The 20,155-nt window shown below is 40.0% G+C and overlaps 1 protein-coding gene across 1 annotated transcript; it reads left to right on the top strand.

Moving 5' to 3' along the window:
• The first annotated feature begins 358 nt into the window (after positions 1–358).
• LOC139471788 (7SK snRNA methylphosphate capping enzyme-like) lies at positions 359–5,939 on the top strand. Its single transcript, XM_071254279.1, has 4 exons — positions 359–2,122; positions 2,675–2,893; positions 4,041–4,164; positions 4,801–5,939. Exons 1-4 carry the CDS (start codon positions 737–739, stop codon positions 5,127–5,129), a joined length of 2,058 nt encoding a protein of 685 aa, XP_071110380.1. The 5' UTR covers positions 359–736; the 3' UTR covers positions 5,130–5,939.
• Positions 5,940–20,155: the final 14,216 nt, after the last annotated feature.

Consider the following 20,155-nt stretch of genomic DNA (forward strand, 5'->3'; position numbering starts at 1 on the left):
AACATTAGAATTCGTGGCCACACAGTCATCATGTTCATTACACTCAGATTCATAAACAAAGCTTTCCAAATTAACAGTGTCAATACGTACCTAACAGTTGTGAAACCGTTATTTAATCCATGAACACAGTGTCAAATCACTCAAACTTCTTTTAACCTAAAACAAAATAATTTAAATATGCGACGAATAAACTATATATACATAGTAGACTCACATGACGGTTTAAAGAGCGTATTGTATTTAGTTTGGGCATATTGCCACTTGAGAATTTCCATCAAAACCACTCAGTTGCATGGAAAATAACTGGAATGTTTGTTGATAAAGAAATTATTTGTGAGGAAAATAGTATGTCTCGATAATATAACTTTTGCGCATGCGCGTTGGGCATTGTGTGTTCCAAGCAGGTGCGAGGGGGACGAAGTTGTTAGGCCGCAATTTGGCCGACAGGACTGCATAATCGGCGTTATTTGGTGTTAAAGGACATTTGGTTTGCTGCGTCGCTGCGTCCCTTTCCGCACGCAGTTGTATTATTACTTTTTAAGAAATATTATTTATTTACGTTTGTGCGATGTCGACACGCACAACGTCCGCAAGGGGGCGCTAGACGTGTATCGTCATTGCGTCGTCTGTTAAAAACAGCTGAGAGATCTCTAGCATATGTCATAAGCAGTATTTCTATACTGCGGGGATGTGACAGTTTGATAGCTGCACACAGGAGGGAAGAAGAATATTCAAAATGAGCGTGGAAGTCAAAACCCCGACGAAATCACAGTTTAAAATCGAAGGATTCCCTTGTGGAGAACGATTAAAACCAGGGGATGGAGGCGATGAAAAGTTACAGCAGAAGGAATCGAAGAATAAAGTTGTCAAAGATGTGTCTTTTCAGGATAAAAATGGAGATAAACAGCATAGGAATTCGTTTTCGAAGGCTGACAAACCCAAGGAAATTCAATACAGAAAAAGACGTTATTCAATGCCTCAGAAACTCGGTGAATCAGCACAAGGATCTCACATTTCATTTATGAAGAAAAGAAAATTTCTCATGGATGCAAAGGTTATGGGGAAAAAGATCACTTTACCAACAAAGTTTCTTTTGGGAGGAAATATTAATGATCCCCTCAATCTGAACAGTTTATATCACGATGAAGAAGGAAAAGTTTTGAATGAATCAACACCAGTTTCTTCACCCATGCCCACACCATCACATCGTCAGAAAGTTGAAGTTGTCATTCCACCAAACATCACAGACCCATTGAATTTAAATGCTGATGATGATTCATTTATGAGTAGAATATGCAAGAAGAGGAAAAGAAGTTACAGACATAAGCGTAAAGAAAGTACATCTCATTCAACATCCACACCATTGTTGAAAGAGGGCCCTGGGGAGAAGAAGAGAGAACTTTTGGAAGCGTTGAAAATAGACATTGACACCAGCCATGATGTGTGTGAGGAACTGTCCAGTGGTGAACTGACTCTTGACATTCAAAGTGCTAATACCAACAAATGCAGCAATAAGATAGTATCCCCAGTCATCCCCCAGGCGTCACCAAAAATCAGGAGGAGGAGGAAGACAATAAGTGAATCCTGTAATATTACTGAGACAACATTTGATGCATCTAGAGCATTATTCTGTACAAGTAGCCCTGAACCAAAAATAACACCGCCGAAGAAAACCAAAAGACAGTTCAGCAACCCAAAGAGTTCTAGTTTTTCTAAAACAAAAAGCCCTGTGAAGTTTGCAAAAAATCCCAAATTCATCTATGGCAATTACAATAGGTACTATGGCTACAGGAATCCAAGTGCTGAACAAGATCATAGGATGATCAATTTTGAATCGGAGTGGTTTGAGACAAAGGATGTTTTGGACATTGGATGCAATGTGGGGCATTTGACTTTAGCCATAGCCAGAGATTATCATCCAAGGAAGATCATTGGTATGGACATTGACGCTAATCTGATCAAAATCGCAAGGAAGAACATCCGCTACTATATGGCTTCCTGTTCTACAGACACAACAAAGTTTGCAACATCCAGCACAGTGAACTACGGCCCAATGGCAGCTCCTCCACTGGGAAATGAACAGGAACTTCCACAATTTCCTCATAACTTGATGTTTATGCAGGTATGTTACAAAGTTCTTCTTTTGATAAAAGAAATATAAGTTTGTTTGCTTGTGGATTTCTTTGGTCAGTCTTTCTCTCCTTCAGATGGCATTGAGGATCCCAATTGCGTGAATCGGTGCTCATGATATTAATCACTGTATTGTCTGGTCCAGACTCGATTATTTACAGACCACCGTCATAGTGCTGGAATATTGCTGAGTGCAGGGTTAAACAACAAACCAACCAACATGTCATTGATTCCCTCAGATATTCAAATGAAATAGCCCTGAATATCTGAGAAATATTTGTGCCCTGAGCTCTATGTCCATTTGCAGATCCCTTGACACTCTTTTTCCAATCAATTGGAAGCTCATGTCTTTGTTTTAAGATGATTAACATGATTAAGTGACTGTTTTCCTCTGTTCATACTTTTATAGGTCAGTAGTCATGGTAGACTAGGCTATTTTGACTACTTAAGTAGAAATATGTCACCTTCATAAAAAATGTAGATACTAACAATTTTGTAAAATTTCGACTGAGCAAGCTGAAAAATTGTTTCATTTTGTTTTCAGGGAAACATAGTGCTTGAGAGTGATGAGATGCTGGAGTTTCAGGAAGAAGAATATGATCTGGTCCTTGCTCTCAGCATCACTAAATGGATTCACCTCAACTGGGGCGATGATGGATTGAAGCGTGCATTCAAGAGAATATTCAAGCTACTCCGACCTGGAGGCAAACTCATACTGGAACCCCAGGCTTGGGCTTCCTACAAAAAGAGGAAGAAGCTGAACGTAAGGCTTTTTAACCTGTTAATATATAAATAGATATATGTCATCATCATCATCGGGTGGTCAGGCTTAGTGTAGGATGTTGCTCAGGGACCTGGTCATGGGGTTTGGACCCATTATAAAGGTCACCTTGACGTATGCAAGTAAGCACTAGACCCGTTAAGGTCTGGGTAAGAATAGGTCTTCAGCAACCAATGCTTGCCGTAAAAGGCGACTATGCTTGTCGTAAGAGGCGACTGAGATCGGTGGTCAGGCTCGCTGACTTGGTTGATGCATGTCATCGATCTCAATTACGTGGATCGATAGTCATGATGTCAATCACTGTATTGTCTGGTCCAGACTTGATTATTTACAAACCGCTGTCATAGCATGTATATTGCTGAGTGCGGCGTTAAACAACAAACAAACTTAAAAAAACTAAACTCAAAAGATCTTGCGAGCAAAGGTAAAGATAAAATGTCCTTGTGATGTAATAACAAAAGGGAAATTGGGTAATTTGTACCAGCCCACAGGAATTTGACTGGTGCTGTTGGCTGGTTGATGACATTGTTTACAATATCAATCACTGGTTTGCCTGGACCTGATTCAACTTGTTCAATTATTTATAGGCCACCATCATATTGTTGGAATATGTCCATGTTAAAAACTAAAAAGTTTAACTTTGAAATCACCTTCATAATGAATGCTGAAATGCTGAAACGATGGGAAATTGCTGAAGCATTAGGACCAAAGAGATGTCTCTCGGTTTCATCAACTTCAACTGCAGAATAAGGTTGCATGTTAGGAGTGAAGCAATTGTGAAAAAGATTGCTCTGAACATGGTAAACATGGTGAAAATGAAACTATTTATGCCAAAGACTGTGCCACAGCCTGAATTTGTTTTGTGTTGGTGAGAGGGGAAATCATCATTTTCAATGGATAGTAAAGCTAAAATATGGGCTATTGGCTGAACTGACGAATAAAGCTGTAGTATTATTTCAGTAGATTTGGGCTTCAGACAAGTGACTCAATTTGGACAGGGGTTCAGGCTTATTGTTGAAATTTTAGAATGTGGTGAAAATGTAACTCTTCTCATTGATAGAGGAATAGTTTTTAAAGGAACTTCTCATGTATGTTTGTTACGCTGAAATGTTGATTTATGTTATTGCAGGAAACGATCTTCAAGAACTATCAGGACATTAAGCTTAGACCAGAGAACTTTCCAAACTATCTCCTTAAAGAGGTTGGATTTTCCAAGTGTGAAGTCATTGGAGTGCCTTTCAACAAGTCAAAAGGTAAATCCTTCCACAATACTAGGAATTGATTATCATGGATTTATGTCCTACATTCATTCTTGCTGGGTTTCTGGGTTAGAATAGGTCTTCAGCAACCCATGCTGGCCATAAATGACAACTATGCTTGTTGTAAGAGGCGACTAACCGGATCGGGTGACTTGGTTCATGCTTGTCATCAATCCCAATTGCGTGGTTCGATGCTCATGATATCAATCACTGGATTGTCTGGTCCAGACTCGATTATTTTCAGGTTAAGCACTGTTATGAAAAGGTGAAATTGAGAAACAGATCTCAGAAGGTATTTATATCATGTACATTATACAACAATAGAGTTGCGTCCCTTGGACTTGTCAGAAACCCATGGTTTGGGTTCGAATCCAGTTTGTCAGCACCATACCCCTGTTCTCGTGGGTTTCACGTGGTTAAATGTCTAAGACGTACATCAATTCTGGCTTCCTCCAACATTAAGCTGTCATGCCATGATTTAACTACAGGATTAAAATTTTGTGAAAGGAAATATTAATGATGTGTAGAACAATAATTTTATGCAATATTGCATGTTCTCTTGATTATTTTAGATTATTAGACATTGTTGAAATTTGGTTTCCATTTGTCAATTCATCCGTATTTCTTCAGGTTTCCGTCGTCCTCTCCAGCTATACACCAAAGCTGACACATCGGGAAATACTCCTTACACAGACATTGATGAAAACAGCCAGAGCAGCAGAAGCCATGTGTTGGCCCCAACGCTGCAGTCCGTCGCGTCCCCACAGCTTGCCGACAGCCAGGACACAGCAAGCGAGAAGGCCAAGACAGCTGGTCCAGTTCAACAGGTGTCGGGGCAGAGCACTGGACAGTCGGACGCTTCCAGTGGTCAGCAGATGAAGGGTCCTGGCCTGTCGACGCCCCCTTGTGGTGAACGGATGGATGTGGCAACTTGTGCACAGGAAGACACTGCCTCATAGATCACAAGATTGGACAGCAGAAGAATTCTGTGACATGAAGCTGATAAATACTCAAGCAATTAAGGCATTCTTTTTATTGACTGCATGGTATGTTGCTTGGTATATTTCTTATCAACCTATAGGCCGAAAGACATTGGAACAATGATTGTTTTGTACATATCTTTGACTAAAACATGTCACCAAAACCAGTGCAAGTCAACTCTTGGTGTTTATCCTTCATTCTCTCTCCTGATATCGTAAACTGAGACAAGGCTATGTCAAGACCCCAATTAACTCTCATCCTCTCTTTTGTTTTTTTACCAGTTCCATTTACTTGTTCAGGATAATGAAGTATTTGGATGTATTTTTCATAGTCCTTGGACAGAAGCTATTTGAGAGTTGGTATGCACCTGCATAAAATATTAATTGTTATACATGAACAGTTCTTTGTTTATGATCTGTTCATTAATGCCATGAGCAAGTCCTCTTAGTAGCAACAATATATGATGTGGTTCCACCTTGAAATACATTATTTTTGAGCTCACCCGTTTAAGATTAATATAATTTTGCAACAATTGTTGAGTGGCTGATATCCAAACATGATCATGTCCAGTTTGTGTTTCCTTCCCAACAGTGCTTGTCATTCCCCCGATAATATCCTAATTCATGCTGTTTTATTACATTAATGAAATAGGTTTGAACCCAAAATCATGAGATTTGGTTCAGCATTCAACTTCTGGGACTCTGCAGAGAAATAAGAATTGGCCAGTTTGACTATTAATGATACTAATGGTTGGATATATTCTGTTGACTGTACATAATGAGAAAATACACAAACTCTTTCTAACATGATCATTTTGTCAGTCTCGTGTTTGCACACTATCCAGTGTGATTTGGTTTGTTGTTTTACGCTGCACTCGGCAATATTCCAGCTATATGACGGCCGTCTGTAAATAATCGAGTCTGGACCAGACAATCTAGTGATTAATATCATGAGCATCGATCCACGCAATTGGGATCGATGACATGCATCAACCAAGTCAGCGAGCCTGACCACCCGATCCCGTTAGTCGCCTTTTACGACAAGCATAGTCACCTTTTACGACAAGCATAGTTGCCTTTTACGGCAAGCATGCGTTACTGAAGACCTATTTTACCCCGGATCTTCACGGGTCCTATCCGGTGTGAAGCTGTTTAGAATCGGTGGTAATCGTTCAAACATCAGTTCTGGGCATGCAAGGCCCATGGAGGCGTTCTACGAAGTGATCTAAGCACTACACCTATCATAAACCTATGATGCAGTATAGGGGTTAAAACCATCTTAGCATTAAGAATGATTTGTGGAACGGGGTCCTGCTATTCGCTGTGCAGAGTTGTCCTTTGGGCATGCCTGAAATATATGATGGTCTGTTCAAATCCAGGTCTTGTTTTTTCAGCACCATTCCCATGGTTTAGGGTTTCACCAAAGTGGTAAACGTCCGAGACCTGCATCACTTCAGGCTTTCGACCCGTGAATTGTCGTAAGAGGCGACTAACGGGATTGGCTGGTCCAGACTCGATTATTTATAGACGACAATCATAGAGCTGGAATATTGCTGAATGCGGCGTTAAACAACAAACAAACAAACAAAACTTCAGGCTTGCCTCCAACATTCAGGTGACACATGCCGTAACATCAGCTATGGGTATTATTCAGGGAAGAGATGCTAGTAGATGAAGTATCGGAAAGTCCATATCGACTTCAAAATTATTTGGAAATCCGACCTGCGGTCACACTGTGGGAGACCGCCTCCATGGTCTAGTGGTAGAGCGTCCGCCTGGAGAGTGGAAGGTACGGGTTCGATCCCCGGCCGCGTCATACCAAAAGACGTTAAAAGATGGTACTTCTTGTTACCCTGTCTGGCGCTCGGCATTATGGGGCTAAAACAAGGACTGGTCGGCTAGGAGTCCGTATACTGTGTCTGAGTGGGGTATTCATGTTAAACTGCGCATTGGTATCTCAGTGTGCTAGCACTATAAATCGGCATCAGTCCGGACTAGAACAAGCAGCCACACAAACAGACACGTACATGCACGTCGCAATAACCTTGGACGCGACGTTAAACCCCATTTCACCTCACCTCACACTGTGGGTGTCTTGAGGATTTTATGAGCGCTTTCACTAATATTTTTTTACCTGGGTGAAGCGGGGGCAGTCGGTACCCAGCAAACAATTCTACGTTGTGACAACGTCCCAGATTGGTTGCTACAACGTTGTGCGTAAACCAAAATACAACCAAATCAAGACGTTGTCACAACGTCCATGTTAATCCCCCCGGCATATAATGCGGGGGGATATAGCGATCAGCCAGTCTGTCTGTCCGTCCGTAATCATTTCCTTTTCCGGGGCAGAACTCGAAAATAATTCAGTGTATTTGATCGAAACTTGGCATATCTATCAGTCACATACTGAAGTTGTGCCTTTTGCTATTTAGGAATTTTAGAAATTTTTATTTATTACGTTTCAAGTTGGACTTAGGTTTTATAAGGGTGGTGTTCATTTCCGGAGCGTAACTCAAAAACCGTTAAATACTTTCTTACAAAACTTTGCATGTCTACCAGGCACATACTGAACTGGTGCCTTTTGCTAATTAGGAATTTTCGAAATTTATATTTTTTACGTTTACATGGCAACAAGTTGGACTTAGGTTCTATAAGGGTGGAGTTCGTTTCCGGATCGTAACTCAAAAACCGTTAAATGCTTTCTTACAAAACTTTGCATGTCTACCAGGCACATACTGAACTGGTGCCTTTTGCTATTTCGGAATTTTAATTTTTTAATTTTTTACGTTTCCATGGTAACAAGTTGGATTTAAGTTTTCATATAGGGTTGGTTCACTTATGGAGTATAACAAATAACCTGTTAAATATTTCCTTGCCAAACATTGTATGTCCTTATATAAAGTACATACTGAACAGGTGCCATTTGATATTAAGGAGTCTTAGAAATGTTTATTTTAGAATTTCCATTGCAGCTATTTTGACATGGGCTAAGAGAAATGTTGGGTCAGTTACCTTGTTTTGGACCATAACGTGTTAAAAGGGGTGGGGGATATAGATGACTTCGTTGACTATACGCTTGTTTCTCGTAATTTGTCATTTGTTTGCATAAAACAACCCACAGAAACACACGTTTTTCTTTCCATTTCATATGGATGCGACCATGGTGGATCTTTTGTTGGTAAACAATGTATGCTTCTTCAATCAGTTTATTCATATATAACTGTAAGGCCACAGGCCCATAGTACAGAATACATGACAATGTGGAAGCGGTTAGGAATGTTACAAGGATTCATTTCTTAATAACATGGCATGATATATAAAGAGAGAGAGATTTTGTATAGTCGTTTTGCTCACATGAGAAATTAAAGAGATAAACTTGTATTTATTTGGATGTACATAGTATTTCTGTTCAATATATTTTTTCCTTAAATTGTCATATTTACAACATACAAGTAGAAAATGAAATTCATCTTCGACAACATTTAAAGAACATTGTTTACATAATCTTAAACATTTGGGTATTTTGTTGTGCCTGCCAACTTCAACCATTAACCTGTGTGAGCTGCATCTAAATTGTGTTAATGATATTCTGCATTTTCTTATATTTACATCAGTTAAATATTTTTCTGCGCATATTTGCATTTTAAAATATCTATAATATTCACATTTGCTAGAAACATCTACAGTAGATCTCCATGTTTGAAAGTACATGTCAAAAAGCGTCTGCCTTATTTTCGATATGAACATGGCATGATTCTCTAAGAAACATTGGTTTTCCCAGATGTAACCATACCCACATTTATACAGTAGACATTTAACATTGTATGCCCAATTTTGATCTCCATTCTTTTCATACAATAGCATCATATTATAACATTTTTTTGGCAATCTACTTACTGGTATTTTTAGTAATTTTAACCAGTATCTTATGATTTTTAAGTAGTGATATATATACAAGGGAATACAAGGGTATGCTTCTTAAGGAACTTAATTTACTTGTGGTTACTTTACAGACAGCTGCTTGGGGGATATGTCATATTTCTGATGACTCTTGTTTACGTTGCTGCAACGTCTAACCAAAACATCGCGACAACGTAGGTATCGCATACATATGGCAACACTACAGCCATTGCACAACGTTGTTGCAATTTCCATGTAGATTAACGCCTGTTTTATTCCCCAATACCTCCCAGGTAGCCTGAAAAGTTTGTACCAATCTAGTTAAGACATCAGGTACCAAGCAATACATTCTGCAAATTGAATTCACTTTAACCCTATCCATGAAACAGCAAGTCAATGAAATGCACACTCTTTTGGCAGAGTTTGAAATACGGCCAAGATAAAAAATCTAAATGTTTTAAATTGCATGTACAATTTGGTTATATAATATTTATTTTCCCAAATAATTTTCAAGGATATGTGCAAATTGTTCACAAATGTTTCAACACAATTAAAAGATATTTGATTTTCCCACGAATTTGCAAATTAAAAACCATCAAACAATAAGCCCTGCACAATTTGAAACAAAAATAAAATTTCTTGGCCTTACCCCATACATTCAGCATTGAGAGCAACACTGTGACAAACAGAATATGCATCTGATGTCCTAAGATTCATTTCCCAGCAACGACAAATGACAATAGAATTCTGGTTGAGGTGACCCTTATTTATTTGTTAAATGACAAGTCAGAACTTGGGCTGAGTGGCTGAGGAGCCTTTTCAGTCACAGGGATGATCTTCAACTGTATCCATAGTCTCTCCTTATGCCTTGGTATTTGAATAAAAAATGACACAAATGTTATAAAATGGCAAGGCAAGGGACATATTTCTGACAAAACAAAATAATGGTTGCATTCCCCAAAATAATATTTTGATGTCTGATGTCAGTCTTTAAACTGTTAAAAACTGCTGAAAGTGCGAAGAAGGCGCTGACAGTAATAGCACGATGCTCTTGGATCATACATAGGCAGAAAAGCTTTTCGCACTGAATTGAAAAAGGCAAAAGGTGAGCACAGCTCATTAATACCCCAACCTCGACTCCATCATATTTCAAAGTTTAAAACATAAAAAGGCAATATTTTCTCAGAAAATACACTAATCGAAATCAAACTTTGCACTGCCCTTCTCCTATGGGTATCGAAACTGTATACCCAATTGGAAAAGAATCAATAAAAACTGTTCAAGGTAAAGGTCGCACAAATGTTGAGATAAAAAACATTTGAAGTTAAAGACATGTAAGGAATCAAATTTTTTTCAGAAAATACACATATGAAAAACAAAATTGTGTAAAAAGTGTGATGGATGCAAAATCACATACTGGTTTGGGTACATAGATTACAAGAAATATAGTGGGTACAAAATTACTACATCCCATCTGTGGAAGACAGCTTTAGTAATTAGACTAGACAGGCTCACAAGTTATTTTATAACATTTAGAAAAACAATCTATCAGATCAAATTAACGTATATATACAACGAAAACATTCAAGAAGTAATATTTTACTCAAAGATTTTATCACCGTGCTCATGTTTACAACGATATATTTAACAATATATACGATTGTTGGCAACATCTCAATTTGATAACATAAGTAACTTCCTATAAACAACTTAAGTTTGCTTCACACATTTATGCTTAAAATAAGACAACAGAAGCGAAAACTACATATTTCAACGAAGACGTACCTTGCTACAAGTTCACCATGGTTGCCCTCAACCGACTTTTTCCGCAACGAAAGGAATGCTTTCAACGATGTGACAGTCCACAAACGAAATTTCTCCAGACTCATATCGCTCAAATCTGCCATGGTGTACAAATACGTAGTCCGTAAAGCTCGTACATACGTCCAGTAGCGAAGAAAGCGGAGACGACAATGATGCTGAATGACGCAGGGACAACAGTGACATATACATCATGAACATCATGGCGGTTGATGCCATTGGCAACACTCAACGCTTCTGGGGTGTGAAAGCTAATCAGTCCGCCTAACATTGTTCACGCACCATCCTTAATTTAGTGGACCAGCTTATGGTTGATATTTAGCTGAGAAGCAGTAAAAAAACACAACTCTGCATTAATGGTGTGGACTCTCTTCCACAGCATATTAGCCAGGCCCGAGTCCACATGCACGTTTACATGACACATATCAGAGGTGTAGACAAAGAACACTTGTACGTGATCTGAACTTCCATTTCGTGGAAGCCTCGATGGCTGGCTGGTAACTGACTTGAGGCGCTGAACTTCAGGTGCGAATCTCCGATGGGACTCCACCTAGAAGGTACTCGAAGTGGTACCTTACTTAGATTGTGTAATCCCAAACGTTACTCATGTTACATACATTTATATATGTTGTGTGTTTCGTTTGACAGTTGTTGGACAGGCTGAGAGCTCCCGGAATACAGATCTGGTGGAGACAAGAAGGTCGGGGCAATGCATCTCTATACCACATTGCAAACGGTCAGCTCTTTCAAGCACAAGCCCGTCCAACGGCAATCAAGCAGTTTGAAAATTTTTAAATCAGGACAAGATAATCTGAATAAAGGTTTTCCAGGATTTATTAAGGGTTTTAACATGCAACGTTCTGATAGCCAGTATAACATTGTCTCAGTTGATTTGAACAAGCAAACTATTATCTTTTGTTGTATATGTTTGTTCAAACAAAACAAAACATAGCCATTTTAACGAGCGCCGAAATTTGCAGTTTGGGGCTCCGTTTGAACGTCAACGCGTAAGTGTTTTGTTTTATTTCATGGGCTCGATCGAGTTCATGAAAATAAATTAGATACTTTCAAACGAAAGTACTCAGATTGAAGACATGATGTCTCATTCTACGGAAGTTGTTACTATTTTTAAACCTTTTAAGAATATGAAGTACAAAAAATATAGAACCCTGTATTTACTGGTTCCCTGTAGTTGAAATTCTTGTCGATTATAAACTGATCACTCGTGAAATAAAACCGTCAACAGTCGCATACCTATTGAATAACTTGGTCACATTCCCAGCACCCCGCCTCCGTGGTCAATCAAATCATGGCCAGCCTCATACCAATACACTGGGGAGGTCCTTGTTCTTGTTCTTGCTGGTAGAACATTGGGTTGATATCAGATCTACCAAGAGCACGAAACATGGAAGTTCGGGAAATCATTCGCGATAAAATGAAAGGGTAAATGTGAGCATTAATTTTGAAAGGATATTGCTGTGGATGCCATTGCACGTCGTCTGAGCCGCCGAAATTCGCTCTGCAGAGTTGCGTCCCTCAGGCATGCCAGAAACTTGAATTCCGTTTCGCCAAAATTATATTTTTATGTCTGTTAGGACATAGGTACAATGTGTGAAGTCCATTTCTGGTGTCCCCAGCCGTGATATTGCTGGAATATTGCTAAAAGCGGCGTAAAACCATACTCACTCACACACTGTGTCTGTTTCACTTAAGTGGTACACGTCAAAAACCTGAGTCACTTCGTGGTCTACAGGAAATACTTTTAATAGCGGCGTTAAACCCGACTCACTCATTCCGTGTTACAATTAGGTTCCCACCAACCCATGACCGTGAGGGGCGAGTCATGGACCGGGTGGTCAGGTTCGGTGACTTGCTTAATTACGTGTTATCGTACCCCGACGGCGTGGATCATTGCTCATAATATCAATCACTGGATCCAGACGCGTATATTTACTTACAGTTGTCACATACCTGGAATATTCCTGAGTTCGGTGTTAAACGACAAATACTGCTGTTAACGTAAGGTATTACGATCTCATGTGTAAATGGTCCGTAATATCTGACTTTCGCTTTTCAAATAAGAAATCACGTTTCTGAATACATACCGACTTCGCCGTGCAGAGCGAGGGTTCGAATCTCGTGTCGCTCTGATTCTATGTTTCACCAAAGTGGTAAACATCTAAACCGCATCAAAGTTTATTCACACTTTTAAGTTTTATTCTTGTAACACCGATGTTGACAAACCAAGTGTAATAAACATCTTGGATTCTCATTCATGGTCATCGGATCCTGGAGCGACAAGAGGCAACTCTGAAGAGCGCCTTAGACGATTTGGGCAATCATTCCCTTTGGTCCATAGGAATAAAACCCAAAATATACACAACTCACTTCCACCTTGGACTTATTGTATCGAACAACATCGTGATTCTCCTTGAGGAGATTTAACGCACATGAACATTGCTAACTTTCTGTTATATTACACAAGGGCGGTCCTCATAATTAAATTTTTGAAATATATACTATTTCAAGTGAACAGTTACTCAATTATATTAAAACTTAAAGACTTAAAACATATATAGAAGATACCTATGATAGATTAAATAATTATTTCCACGTCCACGTGAGAAGCGGTCGTAAAATCGCGTAAAAGCAGTTGCTCCTTCAGTTAAAAGTGACGGCAATGAACTGGGTTGGTTTGTTTGTTTGTTGTTTAACGCCGCACTCAGCAATATTCCAGCTATATGACTATTATATAGACAATCCAGTGATTAATATAATGAGCATCGATTATAGCAAATCGGATCGATGACATGCATCAACCAAGTCAGCGAGCCTGACCACCCGGTCCCGTTATTCGCCTTTTACGGCAAGCATGGGTTGCTGAAGACCTATTCTACCACGGAATCTTCACTGGTCCAATGAAGTGGGCTGTACGAATGAGGTGACGTTCTGTACAGTCCCGGTATCTTAAATGTTTAGGGATGCCAGTTATTTGAACCTTCAACCATACAGGAGCATAAACAGCCCAACCTCCAAGTTTCTTTCACTATATTTTTTTCTTTATTTGTTTGTTGTTTAACGCCGCACTCAGAAATATTCCAGCTGTATGACAGCGGTCTGTTAATAATCGAGTCTGGACCAGACGATCCAGTGATTGACATCATGAGCATCGCACTACGAAATTGGGATATGATGACATTCATCAACCAAGTCAGAGAGCCTGACCACCCGATCCCGTTAGTCGCCTCTTACGACAAGCAAAGTCGCCTTTTTCGGCAAGCATTGGTTGCTTAAGACCTACCCCGGATCTTCACGGGTCAATTTTCTTTTACAAGATATTTGAGGGGAGCCTACATTTGCCAGGGTTATGTTCTATTTTTCTTTGGGACTGGTAATCTATTAAAGGGTTATAGTAAGGATACATGTTGGGGAACACCTCCAGGTTCACCGTTCACAAAGCACTCGTAGCGCTAAAGGTATCGTGACACCCATACTTCAACATAGTCTTAATTACGACTGTCGTTGCGCTTCGATCGCCTTGTGGAACGGGTCTTTGCTCCCTGGATCTCAAGCCCAGAACATCATGCAATACATATGTACCTAAATGGGATTGGAAGCTCTGTCAAGCTGGCCCAGTTACGTGAATTAAAACTCAACGTGTACGTTTCAATATTCTTGCTACTTCGTTCGATTCGTTTTCTTTAAAAAATGGATTTTGCGCAGAAGAAAACATCAAAAAGAACCACGTGATATTCAGGTGTTGTTTGTCATACTCCTCACAGTGATATCCCGTTCGCCGAGCACTCGTGAAACGAAGGTGTCACGCGCTGGGAAGGAGCTTGGTTGTTTGTGGTCAAAGGGAAGTAATCGTGTTTGTATTGTTAACTCCATTGCCTAAACTCCGCACACATTCGTGACGAACTTGTGTCATTCCGGGACAAGCCGAATAGCGAGGTTACGGAAAGGGGCGAGTGATGACGAATGAAGCCGAATAGCGATTGCAGGTTACGGAAAGGGGCGATTGGTCACGAATGCTCCACACAATTTTAAACTTCAGCCTCCAGCTTGATGGCATCTCATCCAAAGGGAGCTAATCGCGTACAGCAAATCACGAGTTGTCCCCCTTGTTCCAAAGGGAGGTAAGTCGGTTCAGTAAAATGTTACAGTCGTGACCAACAAGCCGAATAGCGACTCTCTTCTTGCAGGCTACGGAAAGGGGCGAGTGGTGACGAATGTAAATGTTAAACAGGATGCATAGTTACTTCCCTTTGACCATCAACGGCACGGCTCCTCAATCCAGTGAGTCATATCGATGTAATATGTAGGTAACGCAACAGGCCGGGTGAAGCTGCAAGAACTGAAATTTCAGTGCGCGGCCCATGAAACCACACCGGTGTCAACTAAGCAATATTCCGCAAATTACAAAACACCGAGATGGGGGCAGTGAAACCGTTGATTGAGTTGTCTCCCTTTGACCTCAACGAACAAGCGCGTTTCCAGTTACTCCTCCGATATCATCGCAGCCACAAGCATCGAAGGGGCCTTTGTCGTATAAGACAGTCCATAAATCTGAGTAGCTGTCCTAAGCGGCTTGGCTACTGATGAAGCCAAGACACAAACCTTATGAAGAGGGGGCATGGGTGGCCCAGTCGTCTAAGGCGCCGCGATTGGCTGTGTTGCGTCCTTTGGGCACGCCAGAAACCTATGATTGTGGGTTCGAATCCCGGTTCGCCCCGATTATGTTTCTAGATTTGTTAGTACTATACCCGTGCTCGTGGGTTTCACCGAAGTGGTAAACGTCAGAGACCTGTATCACTTCAGGCTTTCCTCCCACATTAAACTGACACGCCGCGATATATATGGAATACTGTTAAAAGCGGCGTTAAACCCAACTCACTCACTCACTTATGAAGAGATTCGATGCTGCAAGGTGTTAGGGGGACGTTCATGCTGGCAATATAGGTTTGGCCACTGATGCATGAAGTAGGGCTTGAACCGTTGATGCTGGTAGATGAGTTTAGACCGGTGTGCTAGCAGTAGGGTTTGAATCATCTCGTCGGGAATGAGCAATTTGGCACAACTGAAAAAGAAAAAAATCATTCTCTCTTACATCATCTAGACTATATCAGGAAAGACATAAATGTAATAGCATAAAGACTGGAACTTTTAGACGATAGTTTGGTTTAAGGCCGCTTTGAATAGTAGGCGATTTAAGCTTTTATGACGTGGTGTCAACATAATTTTAGAGGAAACCCGAAGTGACGCAGGTCTTAAATGCTTACCCCCATGAGCACTGACAGGATGCTGCCAAACTAAGAATAATTAGGGCGAAGCCGACTTGGTTGGGTGTGTGAGTTCAAATAGCAATATGTCAGCCACATTGTAACTGGAACATGTCATATACAATTGTATTGTTGAAAACTTGTCATCGAAAGACAATAACTAGCAATATATCACAAAGCTACTTTTAAAACCAAACCTACCTGCAAAAGAAAGAAAACACTTGAAAATGGGATTTGACCATAAAATGACAAACTTTATTGAAACGTTACTAGACTGAAAACAGTCGCCGAAACACTGTATACTGTCCAAAACACAGCTATGATGTATGTATATGGAAAGACGGTATATATATATGTGGATAGAAATGAAACAAACAAGAAATGGTTACGAGTACAAGCAGCCACATTCACACGTGCATGGACGTCGTTATTTTAGAGCAATAATCTTGGACGCGACGGCAAACCCCATTTCACCTCACACCTCCAAATTAGCGATTGTTTGAAGTGCATTTTTCGCCTTCTCCCCACCGAGACACAGTCATGTTTCTGTACTTTTATGTTTATAGTTCACTGTGCCAAATAATCAAACCAGTTGAACTGAGTTTTAGTTCCAGTGTTTATGTCATCCACCGATTATATAAAATTGTAAAAAAGCAGTAAGGCCTGATGCGCGTGTTTGTAAATAAAATAACGTGGATGTTATGATATGGACATACGTTGTTGCATTATGACCTGTCACGTTGTATCTCAATATCGCTTTTGAGCTTTAGCTGTTCTGATTCCTGATCGATTCAATGACTCAGTTGCAGTTAATTTAGCTGATCACGGTTATTTAAACGTCTTTGCATTGAGACATTCTTCTTTGGGAAGTAGTGAGTCCGAGAAGCGGGTCCTACTCTTGTAACAGATATGAAGCGTTTCCAGTGATGTTTACATTATCACAACATCATCTTTCCGAGGTTGTCGCTACTCACAGTAACACCAACACCGGTAAAACTCATGCTACTATTACCACGAAAATAGGTAACACTTTACACCAAAAACTAAAAACCAATCAGCTTCCATTAAAAAGTGACCATGGTAACTGTTTCCAAGAAGGGTTTAGAAGTTATAATCAGGGCATTGTGTGAAACTTTATTTCTGTTATTATGGCGTGAGTGTTATTAACTGTATGATATAATTATTTGAGTTAACAAATGAATAAATGGTGTATTGATTTAAACATATTTTATTGTGGAAAATCAAATGGATTAGGCACAAGTGACACACTTACGAGGCCTTCTCGAGGCCTTTATTATATTGTGATATTTGAATATTAATAATAGTGCTGAATAAATGTGAAAATATAACAACACACACACACGCACAGAGAGAGAGAGAGAGAGAGAGAGAGAGAGAGAGAGAGAGAGAGAGCTCATAAGCGAGTTCATAAAAGCAGGATGGCGTTGTTGACGTCATTCAATGTTATTGTGACGTAAGGTCGAATAACGTCACACAAGAAACGACGTCATAGCTAAAGATTGTTGACGTCATTCGACAATTTAATCGGCCATCGGCGGCAGCGCATTTGTTAGGGGAGCTGAAAGGGATTAAGAAATAATCGGTAACAAAGAAATTATTACCTTCGTATGTGTGTCATACTGATTTTTCGAAATTCGTGTAATATCTCATGTATTTCCCTCTCTCTCGCTCGAGAAGATCAGTATGACAAACATGCTAGTATAATAATCTCTATATCCTTTTCTATATATTACCCATAGTATTATTTGTAAGAAAATGTGAAGGTGTGGGAGACAACAGGACAGCAGTCCTTTGTTTGAACGACATGAGTCATGAAGAGTGGATGACGTCATCTTCAATTACTCGCGACAATGTGTGGTTAGGGGGAGGGAGGTTTGCAGCATCCGAAGGTGTGGGTTTGGAGGACGGTGTAGGGTTTCGAGTGTACTTAGATTGTATGAAAGTGTTTGTGCTTGTACATGCAATTAAATGAGCAGTTTCTTGAAAAATAAAATCAATGAAGTTGTCCGCTTCTGACTCGTCAGGCATGCGCGTTTGTTTTCGAAGAAGCTTCTTCACGCAAATCAGTCTGGCATTAAAACTTTGTATACCATGTGTGTAACCCTGGGGAGTCGGATTGATTAGTGTTTGGCATATAAAGGCCCAAGGTCAAAGTCACTCAAAAACCTCCATTTTGGCATTTAAGGGACCTTTTTGTAACTCTTATATTTTAGTCCTAAATGGAAATTTGTTGAGTTAATTTATCTTAAAAAGATATCATTGATATGAATAGTAGATCACCTTGACCAACATAAAATGATCCAGCTGTGAAGTGTGTCCAAGATTAAAATTGCTGTAACTTAATAATATCCTTTTATTCAATGCACACACTCTGACCACATCAAATGAGGAATACAGCAAAAACTTTACATCAACGATCTGAGGACTAGGCCATGAGTTACATAAAGCTAAGAAATACTCTTTTAAACCTCACTTTTTAAACATATATGTTAAAGGAATAAGTGATGTTAAGAGTGCTTCTTGAATATTTTATGCTTCGCAAGGGGACGTTACTCTATATTGTTAAAATAGTTGAAACATCAGGGGAAACGTTTGAGAGAACACCAATGTCTCTCTGTTTGTTGGGAACAGGGCTAGCAAAATAGTGTCATGTACGTGTACATATCTACTCAGAGAATGTTTCACAAGAATAGCTACTCCCCCTTCAACTCTGCATGCTGTTCAGATCGTATTCCAACAGCCCAGTCAAACTTGCCTCTCATCTTGTCCAGGTAGGTTGCGGTGTTCTCTGTAAGCCAGTGTTCTGTAAGAGTCAGCACATCACACTGGTCAGCGACCTTATTCAGATACTGACAGCTGTATAAGGCTCCCCGAATATTCCATGTCCCAACGCTTAGCATGGTAATAAGTATTAGGCAAGTATTCAATGTTATCATGTTAGACGAGTTAGCGTACACCATTGCTGTTATTTGTGTGACTGTGGTATCCATTCCCGACATCTTACATTTGGCGGCCAGACATTTTCATTCTGAGTAACCTCTGCTGTCCTACTGTCAATGTTCACTCTCAGTGTGTATTTGGGATTGTAGCCTTCCCAGTGCCTCAACAAACGAACGTAACTCACATGGACGCCACGTTGTTTAGCATATTCACATATGTCATCTTGTACTGTTTTTAGTTGTTTATCCGCCCTAACATACGATAGCACAAACCGTTTTGTTTTAAATATTGGTGAAACACCTCTAAAAGCACTAGACCATTCACTGTCGAATTTCACAGATCTCCGAGCATGGTCTTCGTGTTGTTTATGGCTGACGTCATCACATCCAACCCTGGTATGGTCATCACTGGCACTGTCAGGTTGAGCAGGAATTGTACACATAGTGTCACAGTCTGCGTCCTCGTCGTTCTCAGTGTTGTCCCCAATAGTATTCCTCTCGTGGTTAATAGTAACGTCCACAACACTTGGAGTGTTACTTTTGTTGGTTTCTGCTGTTCTGATCAGAACACTGTCGGTCTCATTGCCTAGTTGTGCACAGGAACTCACAATTCTGAGCAGCGGGGGGCTTTTATTTGCTTCAGAGTACATAAGCTTGTTGCGAGTGTTTACTGTGTCTATTTTCCCGTCTATAGCTTTGGTTTTTCGTGTTAGCTTACTAATATTGTCTTTCAGATGGCTTTCAAGGTGGTGTATCCGTGAATCTCTATCGCGTAGTTGAGAGACTAGTATCCGTACGTCTCAACGTAGCTTGAGCTCTACGTTTTTAGACCTTTCTATCTCTCTTGACGCTGTTATCAGGTCGCTGTTCTTCTCTTCGATGGTACGCTTCATATTCCTGAGTTCAGTGTCAAATTGTTCATGCAATTCTTCAATTTTTCAATCCATGCTGTCATTACGTTCTTTCGCAGAATCCCGCATTTCCATTATTTTGGCATAGATTAGGGTCAAAAGATCATTACCTCTTTGTGTATCCAGCGACC

The sequence above is a fragment of the Haliotis cracherodii genome, unplaced genomic scaffold (assembly GCF_022045235.1).
Source record: "Haliotis cracherodii isolate W230 unplaced genomic scaffold, xgHalCrac1.p SCAF_23, whole genome shotgun sequence".
In the NCBI taxonomy this organism is placed as follows: Eukaryota; Metazoa; Mollusca; class Gastropoda; order Lepetellida; family Haliotidae; genus Haliotis; species Haliotis cracherodii.

What these genes read in the sequence shown, in the direction of transcription:
- LOC139471788 (XM_071254279.1), top strand. Translation starts at nt 737, where the DNA reads ATGAGCGTGGAAGTCAAAACCCCGACGAAATCACAGTTTAAAATCGAA. An exon ending in ATAACTTGATGTTTATGCAG is followed by an intron (nt 2,123 to 2,674) that starts GTATGTTACAAA and finishes TTTTGTTTTCAG; the next exon opens with GGAAACATAGTGCTTGAGAG. An exon ending in AAAAGAGGAAGAAGCTGAAC is followed by an intron (nt 2,894 to 4,040) that starts GTAAGGCTTTTT and finishes ATGTTATTGCAG; the next exon opens with GAAACGATCTTCAAGAACTA.